This window comes from Actinia tenebrosa, unplaced genomic scaffold, assembly GCF_029948245.1.
Source record: "Actinia tenebrosa isolate PJP-AT-01 unplaced genomic scaffold, QUT_ActTen_1.0 PGA_scaffold5__44_contigs__length_20552954, whole genome shotgun sequence".
NCBI classification, from domain to species: domain Eukaryota; kingdom Metazoa; phylum Cnidaria; class Anthozoa; order Actiniaria; family Actiniidae; genus Actinia; species Actinia tenebrosa.
In genome coordinates, this window is record NW_028292582.1 from 2017261 (window position 1) to 2033559 (window position 16299).

General features: G+C 36.1%; 2 protein-coding genes across 2 annotated transcripts; one reads left to right on the forward strand and one right to left on the reverse strand.

Moving 5' to 3' along the window:
• Positions 1-1047: 1047 nt before the first annotated feature.
• LOC116307936 (mitochondrial outer membrane protein SLC25A46) lies at positions 1048-5022 on the reverse strand. The gene is made up of 7 exons (XM_031718270.2): positions 4837-5022; positions 4024-4066; positions 3577-3712; positions 3099-3199; positions 2938-2997; positions 2446-2503; positions 1048-2247 (listed from the first exon to the last, which is right to left on the reverse strand). The coding sequence occupies exons 1-7, from the start codon at positions 4985-4987 to the stop codon at positions 1630-1632; spliced, it is 1167 nt and encodes a 388-aa protein (XP_031574130.1). The 5' UTR covers positions 4988-5022; the 3' UTR covers positions 1048-1629.
• Positions 5023-5853: 831 nt separating this feature from the next.
• On the forward strand, positions 5854-14402 carry LOC116307941 (putative serine incorporator). The gene is made up of 14 exons (XM_031718277.2): positions 5854-5954; positions 6030-6115; positions 6550-6717; positions 8872-9056; positions 9660-9739; positions 10231-10324; positions 10751-10794; positions 10935-11011; positions 11445-11541; positions 12037-12132; positions 12305-12449; positions 12574-12623; positions 13136-13265; positions 13692-14402. Exons 2-14 carry the CDS (start codon positions 6080-6082, stop codon positions 13843-13845), a joined length of 1356 nt encoding a protein of 451 aa, XP_031574137.1. The 5' UTR covers positions 5854-5954; positions 6030-6079; the 3' UTR covers positions 13846-14402.
• Positions 14403-16299: the final 1897 nt, after the last annotated feature.

The following is a 16299-nucleotide window of genomic DNA, read 5'->3' on the forward strand; positions in this document are numbered from 1 at the left end:
AGAAGTGTCATTATGAGAATAGTATACATAAGACAATTAGTGCTAATTAATTGAACAAAAGAAAGTTTGCTAAGGATTCTGGTTGTTGAAGTTAAAAATGCCACAATGCAGTTTCCTATTCTAAGAATAAGACTCAAGGAAAAAAGTTCAAATTAATGAATGAAGAGAGATCTGCAGGCTGCGTACTTTTACCTTTTCCTATGGTAGGAGAAAGAAGTGAAGGAACTAGACTTCCTACAATAAATGATAATAATAATGGGGTTCTATAGCCATTTCACAATGTCTCAATGCGCTTTACAATGCAAAGGAGGACTTTACGGGCTGCATATTAAGGCGCTATTAGCAGTCGTGCAGCTTACAATCATGAGTGATTTATTAGTACGTCATTAGTGTTATGCCTCCAAATTGGGATAGGTTGTTGAACTGGGAGACAATCCCCTACTCTTACATGAATAATTCAACAGGTTCTTTTAATAATGTCCCCCAATTTACTGTAGGTTAGGAAGGGTTGGGAGACAGGGCCTACGGTTAAGTCCTTCTCCGAGAAGAGTTGAAGGTCTAACCATTGTAGGTCTAATCCACACCTCAATCTATGGTAACACCCCACTACTATAAACTGCTGACAGATATAGTAGCCAATTGACTACTTCAACAATATGGTGGCTATCTTGCCAGAGGGTAAAACTAAGAAAGATGACAAAATAATATATATAGTTTCATGTTTTATGGGTAAAGGTGGTTGATGTGCCATTTTAATCCATGTTTTGTTGTATTTTCCTGTAGTGAGCTGTTAATATCAATCACTCTTACTACTGTAACAAAGCTCTATTTTCCCCCTGGATGCCCCATAGTATGTACCTTGCAATCCAAGATTGCTGCTTTATTGTCAAAGTAGTCCATTGAAGCCAACCTTTCCGTAGAGTAATGCTGAGTAACTGACTCAATGAAATTTTCCTGTTCTTGTCTCCCAATCAGGGATATCCATAAAATAATGCATGTTTTTATCTGAGCTAAGTGTTGAGTACTGATTATAAATGTTGCAGAAAATAATAATAATGGCTAGACAGTTTATTTTTATTTTTGGCAGAACAAATATTAAATTTTGGTGAAGCAAAATTTCCTTTGTCATTTTTTTCCATTTGGCAGTTTATTATATGTTCTGTTGAGTATGCATAGGGCTCACAGCAGGGTAGCGTAAATTATCAAAAGCTTACATCAATGTCATTCAGAACCTTGAAAAATTTATTTTGTCCTAAAATAATAATTTATTCAGCAGCACTGGCTTTAGTTATAGCACTAGAACTATAGTATCAAGCAATACTGCACTTTAGTGTACAAAATTTAATAGCCTCAGATTTCCAGCTGTTGAGGTTTCTTGCACCAAAACCAGCCAAAAAGCTCGTAGTGAAGTTTGTTTACGGTTTCCCCTTGTTCACATACGAATCTTACTCAGTCTTTGCCTCATTTTCGATACTAATATGCGCCTGCGGTTCAACATTTCAGCGGTCTCCAGAAACAATACCAGCAACTCGAAAAGGGAGTATTCTCTGCACAACACCTGACAGCTGGACATCTGAGTCTAGTATAGAAACATCACAATAAGTTCATATTAAGTCCATTTTTGTATTATTATCTTTTCCCATTAAAGTCCTGTGATAGCTGTACATAAATAAACTTTGTGATTTTAAGAACAAGGAAGTATAAAACACACTGAACAATCAGTGCTCCAAAGCCCCTGTAAAATCCCAGAATGCCTTCTTCACGCCAGATAGTGCGGAAACAGTCCATCATACCAATATAATTTGTACTTAACGGCACTACATCATAACCGTTATCCAAATCATCAATTATGGTTCTTGTGCCTTGTACATATAGCCGATTAAGTACTGTACGAAATGGGTATAACATCAGGTTAGGGACGGCAAATGCCATAAAGTTTGCTGCGAGTTCTGGATAGTAGCACTGGGTCATATCATTTGGGGGCTGAGGTTCGTCACTTGATGATGGGCTTTCATTTTGAGACCCTGTTGGAATGAGGCCCACTTCACGCATGGAACGAAGAACCCAGTGCTGGACACATGTTTCGACGATATAATGAATAAGGCCATATAGCACTGTTGGTAATCCTATTGTCCACATGGGAAGGAGACGACCATGCCGACCAGATGAACGATTCCAGCCAACAAATCTGTAAAGACTGTCTTTGAGTGTGTCCAGTGCACTGTGGCCTCCTTTAATGTGATCAGTCTGCAAAGAAAAAAATTAATTCTTGCAGTGCTGGCAGACTTTTGGGCAGCCTTTTAATGCTTCTAAATGAATGGGTTATGGTAGTAACTGAGTCAGAGAAAATAAACTCTATCCCAATTAATAATTGTCTTTTGAAAGTCTCTCATACTAGATACACCAGTATTTTGGCAAATGACAGTACATGTATGAAGCTATTACCTTGACCGTTTCAACCAAACTTGCTGCTGCAATGGGCATGCTCACTATCAGACCCAAGCTAAAATGAATAAACCAAGGATATGACCATGTGTATTCAATTGAACTAAACGAATTATTCAAGACATCTAGTATTTACAAACAAAAACAAAACAAAAAAAACACACAAGGAATGTGATGTAAAGCAAAGCACATTACACAACTACCACCAGCTACTCAGATCTTGATTCCTAAACATTACTGTACATGTTAATTGCTGCTCTGAGGAGTATCTGTGGGTAGTACTCTCTTTGCAATGTTCTACACCTACCCTGTACGTCAGAACACTGAGGGCAATCAACATCAACCATTAGTGCCAATTACTTTGGGAAAGCATGGGTAGCACCCAATGCAAGTTGAGTCACATGGGGCATGGTGTCATATTTGAGTAAAATTGTTTGTTGGTGACCTAACCTTTCCCCATACTGTATATATACAAAACAATTTTTTTCAAACCTTTTAAGTAGCAAATGAGCCCCAACTTCTCTAACAGATGTTTCTTGGGTGGGTTTTTCTCTGAATAAATAAAAATTGGAGTTGAAAATTTTCATAAAGACTAGACATTATAATGATTATGGTTTTTTAAATAGAATTTCTGTCAGTAAAGTTTAACTTACTTTGGTAGTTGAGTCAAGGTGCTCAAAGCTGCCTCACTAAAGAAGTTCACAGCACAAACAATGTAGGTACTGCCATACCCTTTCCAAAGGGAGCTCAGGCCCTAAAATGTTTATATGATTGTATGGTATCAAATAATTTGTAATGCTAACAAGGGATCAGAGCATATGGCAGATTAATTGATCATTAATTTTTATTGGCTAAAGTTAACTGTGCACGATTGTTTACTATCCTTTTAATGCATTATATAAATTAAAAATTCTTCAAGTTGCGGTATTGTGCATGCTATCCACAATTATAGTGCACAAAGGAAAAACTCTATAGAGGCACCTTAATACGCTCTAATGACCCCAAAATAAACAGAAAATCAAGACAAAAATTGCTTTGTCTAGTATGTGACAGAAGGCTAGCTTTTCAGGTTGAAAGGCTATGAGATGACAACAGTTATTAGCTGAAGTCACTGAAGCTGGTCGTTCATACCTGTTTTCTTTCCAGCCTTGTCATGATTTGAAAAACTGTGAAGGGTGAGAGATGGAAGCTTGTGGCATTATTGTTGACCTGACACTGACGACCAAATACAACAAACGGATGTGATATTGCTTGAGCAACAAGCATGCTAACAAAGAAGAAAAAACATTATAAGTAAACAAAAAAGAAGCTCATAAAATAAAGCCTTTTTCATGCAGTAGCTGATGCACAGCTGTATTATTCCAAAGACTGTCAATGCTTCATGGGAAACATTTAATATGATACAGGGTTGTATGCCTTAAACATGTTTATTGTTGGCTAATATTCAATTTGACAAAAATCATTACAATAAGAAGTAGTTTCATGTGTGATATCAAAAACAAGTTTTAGCTTGTCCGACATAGCAACAGTAACTAGAAAAATGTTGTCTTATTTAAATTAATTTCATTTGTTATTTACCTGCCAGCCCCAACAGCAAATCCTGTGATCCTCTGTGCATTTTCTGGAAAAAAACCCAGAATCGATCTTGATGAACTAAAGTCTATAAGCATGAAAAATTTCTAACTAGAACTAATGATTTATGGGAACTCAACATTTCAGTCTATCATATGCCCTGTCCTATTATCATAGTACATACAAAATTCTTTTTATTTTGCTTTAGACTTTCATCTTTTGATAACAATAATCCTAATTTCAGTTGTTACTGGACATATAACTAGTGTACCAAGTGCCCTGCCATGCTGCTAGTTCTCACACGAAAGGATGGGTTGGTTGGATGTAGGGGGTATTAGGAACACATTCAACCTTGCAATTGACTGACCAGTGCAAAGTAGAATGGAATTTTTCAGTTTCCATAAGCTAATGTTGAAGATCAATACTATTATTCTGGATTAATTTTAATCATTTAATTTCCCCTACCATTATTATCTCATCGCATATTACTTTAAAAAATTAGTTTTTCTGTAAGATTTTTTAAATGTCAAAACACAGAGCGATGTACTGTAACCATTGCCAAAATGTGTAACATGATCAAGAAACAGTAATTCATGATCAGTGACGCGTAAAACATTTCACTAGAACTGTTTTTTTATGTAAGGACAAATGACAGCAAAATCCTCTGTCACTTCAATTTGCCGCCAAGCACTGCACCCCTCGTGAATTAATATGACTGTTCATCAACAGAAAAATAAGCTTTTCACAGTCTGATTTGCAGCCTTTTTGGTTGATTTTGGGGTCAAAAAAGGCGCTCAATCTTACAGCGCAAATACTCACCTATTTTGTATTCTTTTGGAGTCTTTGAGGCAATAGAATGTAAGACATTGTCTTCAGCTTGTGAGGAGGTATTAGGATCGGCCATGTTTGTTGGTGTATGGGGTTGTTTTTGCCGTGTAATATCTACCCCTGGTAGACGATCATACACCATATTGACCTGGTGAGCCTGCTAGATCAGCGGATACTTCTAACAAAAACACAGGTATCCCAATCTTTAAGACCGAAATCCCTTATTATTATCGGCTCTACAATTTTCATACATTTTAGTTAATTTTGGCAAAATAAATTTTGCTTAAATATATTCTAGTGTTTAGTATTTTGGATCTTATTGATAGAAAATAATTTCAACCAGGGAAATTTTACTATTTGCAAACCTTGCTTGATAGCATCGATCAACGCGATAATAATAGCTAATTTATTAAACTTCAGATTCAAATAAACCAAAAAAATATTCCTATACTTATAGTACACTCAACAAAATTACTCGACTCTGATTGGTCGAGAGGAGTACAATTATAGCGTTAATTGTACTCCGTAGAAGTACCGAATTAAGTTGCTATGGCAACGCGGCCAAAACAATGTCAGAACAATTATTTTCTATCATTTTGTACTTAAAAAACATATAAATAAAATTTCAAAGCCGTAAGAACTAATCTTTTTTATGCATTTCAGTTGCGTGATGGACTGAAAATCGGCCACCAAATAGACAAAGATGAACGGTGTCGCTTCGCATTTTTTACTGAAATTTTGTTGAGTGAACTATAAACAAAAAATCGCACGATCTTCTCGTACAATTTGGAATTAATAGACCCTCGTAATGTTTTGAAAATTCTTTAATTGCACTCGCCTAAAGGCTCGTGCAATTACAAGAACTTTCAAAACATTACTCGTGTCTATTAATTTCCAAATTGTACTCGAGATCGTGCGATTTCCTATAATACTTTATTATCCTAGATGATATTAGATGTCCAACAAAACCACAGGAAGCCCAATAAAAATACCCAGTCCCTCACGTCCATTTGTTGTTTACTCCGTTTCAACTTGGCTGAACTTTTTTTATTCGAAGTCAGTGGATTCTGTATGCTTTTCTCTAAAAACCAACGAAATCATACTTTTTGGTAATACATACCATCGAATTCAGTACCTCGAGGCGTTATATTCTAGTTGTATTAACTGTTTTTGCAATTTTTAAGGCTGTCTTAATCCAGTAAGGGGAGGACGGTCGATCAAATAAGTGTTCAACATGGGCGCTGTATTGGCGTTATGCACGGCAGCACAGGTAAGATAACTAAATACAAGAAAAGCTCCCTTTAAATCGAGTATTAAGTCGGTGTTGTTGATGTAAGGTGATAGTATTTGTCTCACGAATCGAACATTTAGTAACACCAAAGAACAAGTGCTCGACAGAAATACATAAGCTTCTTATATTATTTGTTTTGTGTATCGATGTCATAAGATATATTATTTACTAGAAATATTTCTTCGCTCTTCTTCTGTTTGGGTTTAATAGTTCATAAATTGCATAGATCGAGGAAATTTAAAAATTATTTTTTTAAAAAGCTATAATTTATCCATCGGATTATATGGAATCGAATTATAGCTACTAATTTGAATAACTATATATTGTTCTGGATTGACTAGCCTCTCATATACAGGTTTTCATAATAGTCATTCAACGTGGTAGCCATATTTTGATTCCATGTATATTTCTAGTGTGCATGGTGTTGCTGTCCAGTTGCTGTTGGCTGCTGTTGTTCCTGTTGTCCCTCATGTAAAAGTTCCACGTCAACTCGTATCATGTACAGCATTTTCTTGCTTCTCGGCACTGGCGTCTCCTGTTTGATGTTGTCATCCAAAGTACAGCATGCCATGGTTGAAAATGTAAGTTGGAAATTTTCAGTGTATTTTATGGCAGCCATGTTATTTAAGGTGTGAAAAAAATTCCCTTAGAAACTTACAAGGGCAATAGAATTTTTTTTTAATAAAAAACTTCCTTCATCAGGGCTTTACGGTGCAGTGCACCTATAACCATGGCCACCCAACTTATTTTTTTACAAATGCTGTTGAGTCCTTTCCCGCCAAAAGTTTTCATCAATTTAAGAGACTTTTAACAAAAGAGCCCAAAATTAGCCAGCAAAGGGAACAAAATAGGTATCACCTAGGCAAATCCCTAGCCATTATATTAAGTTTTTGTTGCAAAGCGTACCAAATAATTTTAAATGATTTTAATTGTGGTCATGCAAATTATGCACAAATTCTCGCTGTCTGATAAGTGAACTAGTAAAAAAATAAGTTGGGAGGCCACAGTTAGAAGCGTCAAACTGAAAATAACGGCTGGTCAGTCTCCGGTCATGATGTCCAGCCAAATTAGTTTTAGCTATTATGCATGTCATACCTCTAGCTCGAAATGACCGACTAGGGACAGATTTGACCTACAAATTCCAGTTCCAGCTGATGACTAGCTAGTATTTTAAATTGCTGTTTGCTAAATACAGTACTTATAGTGACAAGGGGGAATTATATTATATATCCAGCCAATAGACCTTATTCATGGTGTTTTTATAACTCGTCTGGATATCATCGTTATTCCTTTTGTACCCTTTGGGATATTCATGAATTTTTCGAAGAGTAAAAACAAAAGAAAATTAATGCCCTGGAGGTTCCTCACACTGAATTGAGAAAACATTATCGCACCAGAAAGGTCTATTGACATTTTGCTGTTCCAGGAAATATACATGCATGTACCCCCACCACAGAGGGAATTGTAAAAAGACCCCCCTACTCCAATTTTGTTCTTTCTCTGACCACACTTTCCTCTAGGGTTTCCAATTTCCTCCTTGGGTGGGTTATAATATGAAGGGCTTCTGACAGGATGCGCGGGTGCGGACCCGCATAATTCGCCTTTTTCCGCACAATCGAACGATTTCCGCATAATCCGGCAAAATCCCGCATAATTTGTCAAAAGTCTAAAGAAAACTTAATAATCAAGAAGAATGTATTATAATGTTTTCTTATTTTGATAAAATTACGAATTTTTTATAGTTTACTTACCAAATTTCAAGCAATAAACAGCGTTTAAAACTGTATATTGAATCATACGTGTAATGAAAAGGAACAAGGCGTTCTTAGTTAAAAACCGTGAAAGTGCCTGGTAACTAGCCTTAAATAAAACGTACTCTCTGATTGGCTAGAAGGGTATTCGCAGACAAGATTTTCGCGCGTAAAATAATATTTCTCTCGTAAACATTTGAGATCTAGCGACTTCTAAAATAGCTCAAAATGGATAAATGTATTATGAAGCCGTTAAATATGGAAAGAAATTAAGAAATTAACACGACTTAAATTATGCTATTTATAAGGATTTTTTTGCTGAGCTTCAAAAACAGATCATAAATTTAAGGTTTCAAAAAAAAAAAAACATTCAAAGCAATGTTTTGGAGAGAAGCATATTAGGGAGAAGAATTGCGTGTAGTGCGAAAAACACGACGATTACACGTGTGGATTAAAAACCTGAGATAAACAAGGCCAGTGTCAAATAAAGAAGCAAAATCAAGGTAAAACTGTAAATAATTGCGTAAAACTTTAGTTAAACAAAGTTTGGAGCTAAATAAAGAAGCAAAATTTAAAAAAAAAAGTGTATAATCCTGTAAAAAAAAAAATTCAGAAATTTTTTCGATTGTGACGTCATCCCTCATCCTATTCCGCATAATTTGCCATTTTCTCCGCATAATCCAGAAAAAAATCCCGCATAATTTCAATTTTTTTCCCGCATCCTGTCAGAAGCTCTGAATATGGATATTTTCTAGAAATACACATTCTGTCTACAATGCGTGTTTTGGGGATGATGAAAATCTACAATTCATAAAGACTGAGATGTAATATGAAAAGAGGAGTTGCTTAAAGGGTAGAATACTGGTATACACTCTGGATATACACTGCACAATATGTAGCCCCATCCCTCAATCTAATAATGATTAAAATTCCCTCACTTAATACTCAGTCGCTTTTATGTACTATTAAATTACTTTGTTGAAGGTACCATTTGGGCTGTTTGACAAAGCATGTTCTGAGGCTGGAGCAGGAAGCAACTGTGATCAGTTGACAGGATATCTTGCTGTTTATCGTGTGTGCTTTGCTATGGCTTGTTTCTTTTTTCTGTTGATGCTCATTACTATCGGTGTCAAGTCAAACAAGGACCCTAGAGGAGGAATCCATAATGGGTAAGATATCTTTAAGAATACATTTTTTTAATTTATAAGACAGTGTTAAAAGGTTAATAATTATTGTACAGTTTATGTCAGCCGGTCATGATATATCAGTTTGTTGTGGCTGGGGTTCGGTTCTAGGGCTTAGAATGTTTTTCCATTTCAGACCACGTGTCATTCCCTTGAGAATAAGTCAGATTCTTTGTTTGAGTTGTATCCATATATTTCATGTCTTCTTATGTGCAACTGAGTGCAACTGTAATCAAATAAATGATACTCTAGGGAATGACACATTCTATTATATGGGAAAACATATTACACGTCCAAGACAAAAATTTACCTGCAGAAAAATTCCAATTTTGGCTGGACTTTGTTTAGTGATCAGCTTGAACGCTTGTGATCTGTGTTTAGTTCCTATTATCATTATTTTCTTTTCATCTTAATTATTTGATTAAACTTTGGATTAATGATTAAAAAATGCTGCTGAGTTTTAGTGTTATTTTTCAATCATACACAGTATATTGAGCACTACTCATAATGCATCTGTTTATTCAGTATACAAGGCAAACAATAAGCAAACAATAATATACCAATTATTTCATTACGTGGTCTATGTAGATACTGGCTGATTAAACTGCTTGCGTTGATTGGACTTTGTGTTGGTGCTTTTTATATTCCAAGAGGGGATTTTGGAGTTGGTAGGTACAAGAAGTTAATTAGTTAACATTTTGTTTACAAAATTAGAATTAATATGGACTCGATTTTACATAGACTGCATCATTTTTGTTATTTGATAAATGAAGTCCTTCTATATCATGACGTTTAAATTATTCATTCCTGAGCGTATCCAACAGCACCCAACAGGACAAACCTAAATAAACCTACATTTGTAGGCGACTGAAGTTGGGGGAAAAAGGATTTTCATAAAATGAATCAATTTTAAATAAATCTATTTACAACATCCTTGGTGTGTTGTAATGCCTTGGGCATCCTTGGTGTGTTATATGGCAAATTTAAAACCCATACAACACTGCTGCTCATGTCGTAAACATTACATACAATACACACTTCTAGATGGGTTAACTATATGATCACATAATTTAATTTTGAATGCATGCAATCTCATTTAAAGCGCATTTCAACAAAAAGTACTTAATACTAACTTTGACTTCGATTTTTTGTGAATTAGTTTGGATGTACTTTGGGTTCATTGGCGCATTCATGTTTCTATTCATCCAGGTTATATTGCTGGTAGACTTCGCTCACACATGGAACGAGCGCTGGTAATGATTTTCAATTCACCTTTTGAGCACTAGCCATCACATGGTATGGATTGTGTTATGTTCACCAAGAAGTTCAGACATTGTTCTTGGATTTCCTTACAAATGTACTGACTTTTAAACAAATTATTTACTTGTTTTTTTTTAAAGTTAGCTCTCTAAATACAAGCAAAAATATCATTTCTCTAACTTGATTGAAGCTTTTCTTACTGCTGTTTAGAAAAGTAACCAAAGAAATTGATCTGAAATGGTAACTTAAATGTAAAAAGGAGGAAAACAGTGCTAGTTATGGCCAGAGTCCGTGGCCAGTAGGTTCTTTAATAATTTTCGTTAAAGAATGAAAACGTTTATTTTCATTGAGATCTTAGTTGTATGAAATACCGCAATGTATATAAAATCCTGCTTAATTTGATTATCCATGCTTTTCAGGACATCAAATGCAGAGGAATCAGACAACAAGTGCTGGTACATTGGTAAGCTTAAATTAAACCCTTTATTTTTATACTAATTTTTAACGTAAGATAAATATTTTTAATTACGATTATCAAGAAAGCTAACTAAAGGTCCCTCTGAACAACACATATTTTTTGCTGATGAGCATTCTATCTCTTAGGGCTGTTTTTCTTCATGGCTTTGTTTTATTGTTTGGCTCTGACTGCATTTATCCTTGGTTATGTTTACTTCACTGAAGTGAGTAATTAATAGTATTATATATATTACAGTAATTACCATTTTTTGTTAAATAATCTAGCATTTCAAAGTTTCAGGACTTTCATACTATGGGACCATTTCTTTTTTATGGGCATGGAGGGGGGAGGGGTTGCTTGTGGAAGTTAGGGGCACATAAAAAATATGGCATTTTTGGGGTGCACCCCAAAAAGTGATTACTATACCTAAATAGAAAATGAATTTATAAAAACAATTTCCCAATTTTAATATAGAGCAATGTAAAAAGAATTCAATTCAGAAAATCCCATCAGCCGCCCTCATACCTGTAAAAAAAGAATGGTCCCACAGTAGAATTTATTTCTCAAATTTGCAGTGCTCTCGCAGAAAATTACCATGTATGCATTGTCCATCCCTCCTTTACAAGTTTTAATTTTTTATTTCTTGATTTCTCCAGGCCTCAGGATGTCACCTCAATAAGTTCTTCATCAGTTTTAACCTGATTCTGTGTGTTGTCATCTCTGTTATTTCTATTCTTCCAAAAGTGCAGGAAGGTATTGATTAAAAGATGTAGAACAGATCTAGAAACCATTGGTAATCTGCCATGTACATGAAACTGCTGTTAGCTGTGATTTCTGCAATAGAAACTCAGAGGTTTCATAAGTTTTAAAATGATTTCATAGGAGAATATCATGAAGTTGCCAGTGATTCCTGGGGACCAATTTCTAAATTGCCAAGCTATAAATGGTAGTTTAGCCAAAATATTTTGCTCATTTACCGGAACATTCTCCCCAGATCCCCCACCCTTAATGAAACATCTGGAAACTGAGCTGTGCATTTAAAATGAAGGGCAGTAGGTACCATGACATCAAAACGTCTTTACAGAAGATGTGTGGGAGGTGCATAGTATAAACTGTAGTTCTAACTTACTCCTAAGATCTGCACTCTAACCAACTGAGCTAGATCTATGCAACACATATATTTCATATACCATTCATTTTGGTGTATGCTAACAAATATCTAAAATTATTACCGAATATCTTCTCTAGTTCAACCAAGGTCTGGTCTCTTACAAGCTTCAATTATTTCTTTATACACTGGATATCTGACTGTATCAGCACTTGCAAATGAGCCCTTGGAACCAGGTAGAGTACAATCATATTATCAGAGATCGTACAGTACCAACATTTTACATTTTCAAAATTTGGATGCTATATAAAAAATGCTATGTAAACAGGGCCTAAGGTATCATCTTTCATTTGGGGTAAAACCCATCTACAAAACGTTGATTGTATAATTATCTTTAACGTTTTATAGTTCGTATTGGCAATACGACGGTGAACACCGTGTGTGGAAGTGCAAGAGGTATATCCAGTATTACTGGGTCTGGAGTGACTGGATCAGAAACGACTGTACTTGTAATTGGACTGGTCATTCTTTTTGTTACTGTCATTTATTCCAGGTACATGGATAAATTTATAAACAATATTTATCTATTTCATTTTATTTTATAAAGCTATTGCCTCACATAAAAGAATAAATTGCATGCAGGTAGTACTCAGTAGTCTACGCATTTTTTTCTTTAGTTTGAGGACGGGTAGTTCAGACCGAATGAGTACAAGCACTAAAACATCTGGTAAGTACCGCACCGTATTTTTTTCCCTAACATAATATAATTTTGCGCCATTATTTTATCAGGCAAGTGAATTATCTTTTATAACTATACACCGTTCTCATAATGGCTGAAAAGGGCACGAAAACGAGGTCACCCAGTCATTAGTTCACAATACAAGATATAAAAGTACATTAAATGACTTTATAAGAGAAAAGTATAGAAATTTAACTCTTGTTTTGACCAGTATTCGCGCTATCCACCTTTATTTTGAATGAGCAGCCTTGCTCAGCCTTGCAAGATGACTGGGTGATCTCGTTTTTGTGCCCTCTTCAGCCATTATAAAGAAGGGTGTATAACCTAAAGTAAACTAAATTGTCTATACCTAATCATGGAGGTGACCTGACCTAATGGACCAAATCCTATCTGCTTCGGAGCAGATGTTCATATTTATGGCTAGGAATCTAAAGTAAAGGCCGAGGTAAGACTCTTCTGGCAGCGAAAGCCTGACTACTGACTTACCCTTTTATTCGTAGGTGATGGCGAAGAAGGAACGAAGGTTACAGATGATGAAGAAGATGAAGTCACTTACAGCTATTCTTTTTTCAACTTCATATTCTTTTTGGCTTCACTGTTTATTATGATGACGCTTACCAACTGGTACAGGTAAGACTGTGTTGTGTGTTACTTACCGCGCCATGGAATTTCTACGTTACAAAATATTGAAGAGGTGAAAAGAAAGAAAAGTACTCAGTGGTACACACACAAAAAAAAGAGAGCAAAAGAGAAAGAAAGAGAACAAGAGAAAAGGAAAGAAAAAGAAAGAAAAAAGAAGTGAAGGTAGATAGGAAGAAGGAAATTGAAAGGAAGAGAAGAGACGAAAACGAAAAGGACAGCGAAAGAAAACCAAAAAAAATGAAGGAAAGTAGGGAGAAAGAAAGTGGAAGAAGGAGAGGGAAAAAGAATTCAAAAGAAAAAAATTAAAAGAATCATGACGTTTTTAGAACTTATGTGACCTATAACCTTATACAGTGTCTAAAAATGTTTGCTGTCGAAGATTGCCTGATTTCGTGCCATGTTTTTTACCTTTAGCCCTCAAGGCTCGACCTTGGAGAAATTCCAGAGGAACTGGGGCTCAGTGTGGGTGAAGATGATTTGCACGTGGCTATGTCACGTGATATACCTGTGGACGATTGTGGCGCCGATCTGTTTTCCAAACAGGGACTTCGGTGGTGGACCGATATAAAAACGTGTCCTCATGTCCATTGATGTCCCCAAATGTCCCCTTATTTAGATTAACGACTCCTTTATAGACCCCTTGCAGCACGTCGGAATGAAGCTCAATTTGGAGGACATAACAATTGGTTTCTAATTCTCAAGAAATTCTTTTGTTTTGTCCTTCAAATTGAGCTGCTTTGACGTGGCATGCAAGGGATCTATTCACACCGGATAAAGACTTTGTCGGTCAAAATATCGATGCACTTGCTTCTAGAGTCAGTTAACTCTTTAGAAGCATAACTGTTAATCCACTACATTATTCACTCTTAACAGAAGCTTGACTTCACCTACATTATATAATACCTAGCTTTTATGTCTTAAAAATCACTAGTGACATATAGAGGCTTTAGTTAGACATATTTGTGACAATGTTTCACTAGACAACATGTTTAAAAACACTGTAATATTTGTACTGCAACAGTACTGAAACCTTTTCCAATCGCGATTAAGGAATTGCATGGAGAGACTGGAATAAACTGGAAAGTCCGACTCGTCAGGCGTGCTGGAAGTCCAGAGTATCTTGAATTTGTCACTGGTGTTGAATTCACTGGTTAGGGTTAGGTATAGTTTTACATTTGCAGTGCTTTTAATATATTGGAAGCGTACGGTACTGATAAAACACGACAAGCTACTGTATGCCTCTTAAGTGCAGTGTTCAAACACTGTGACGTAAGACTGGAACTATGGCCAAACATGGGTGCCATATCGTTTAGGCAAATCTTTAGCTTTTCGTTAAAAGAATAGTCGTGTTTATCATCATACTTAAACAGTTTCAGTTTCTCTTATAGCAACCCGAGGAAGGGATTTTATTGTTAATCTAACAAGACTTATGCACATCCTTTCCACAAGCCAATGAAGTAGTATAGGGAATGGGGGTTCCAGCGCAATCTCAACACGGGGTAAGACCCGCGTCAAAAATCCACCTACGGACGACCCCCACTCCAAGTGTGGTTGAGGGCAACAGCGCACTTAAATATATTAGTCTATATATGGAGTGTGAAGAATGTAAAGAGTTTGCTTATGATTTCTGTGTAAAGTGCTTGAAACCCAAGTTTGTACCTTCTAAGCCAAATAAGTATATTTGTTGTGGTAAGAAAATGCAAATAGAAGACGACACGTCAGCACAGTGTTACGAGTGTGGTAAGAATATTCGTAATGCCGTACCAAATGCTACCAGAGAGCAGTATTATGCCAACGGAGGTCGTAAGAAAACGCCATATAAGAGAATAAAATACTTTAGGGACTGGATGAGTCATATCCAAGGTTTACATCCGATATATTTAAGCGACGAAGTAAAGAAGAAAATCATAGACCATTTAGAAGAGCCAACCCCACAAAGTCTACGGAAAACGTTGAAAAAATTAAAGCTAGGGAAATATTACAAAGCTATTCCCTATCTTTTGTCTGAAATTACCGGTAAGTCTATTCCTGAGGTTTCTGATATGACAAAAGCCGAGTGGATGTTTTGTTGGCTGAATAAGGATATTCCATATTACCCTGACGTAATCTACGAAATATTTTACGAAATTGACCCCAACCACCCCCTGTTAGGATGGATTCCGAGAAGATAGTGAATCTTATGCTATGAGATGAGTAATTAGCATAAATCTTATGGCATAAGATTACGCGTAATTTCCAGACTGACGTTCAATATGTAAATAGAATCCTGTCACGATATTTACTGAGCGAGTTTTCTTTGAAGCTCTTCTTTCGCTTCTTGGTAAATCTTTTTGCGAGATTCCTCGGAAAGATCTTTTACGACTGTTTTTTTATTCCTTATGTCCGTCTTTAATTTCTCGTATTTGTCTTCTTCGGCCAGAATAAGCGAGAATTCTACGTCGTCTATCTTTCTGTCACGCAAAGCTTTTGAGACAAGGTCGGTAATAGTATTTACTTTAGCCCTAGACAGAGCTATTGTCGTGTCATGCTTGGATATTTTCGTGGATAGCTTTTTCATAATACCCGTAGCAACAGCAGAAATAATACCACAGGTTGCCCCAACGCCGGCCAAAGGAACTCCAACGATTATTCCCGGCCCAGTAAGCGAAGTAGCAACGCCAGAGCCCGTTAACACAACAGATATGGATCCTGAAGTTATCGCAATCTTATGTAGCGTAGTCCGGGCTCTAACGTATTTCTTCCTAACTTTTTCATAGTGTTTTGTCTGCCCTTCCAAGTAAGCCAGGATTAAGTTCGCTTTATTAAGCCTGAAATTCTCCGCGTTTAATTCGTTAGGACCTGTATCCTTAGTGGTAGCGTGATAATTGGGAACATCTGGGTACAACTGAGGTGCTGATGGTATAACATCCATTATATATACTAATGTACGACGCTTTTGGGAATGATATTGAGGAGCAGCCACATCATGACAACCGGGATTACTGGAATTGGAGAGCATTTAGGAAGATGTTTCCACATGCAG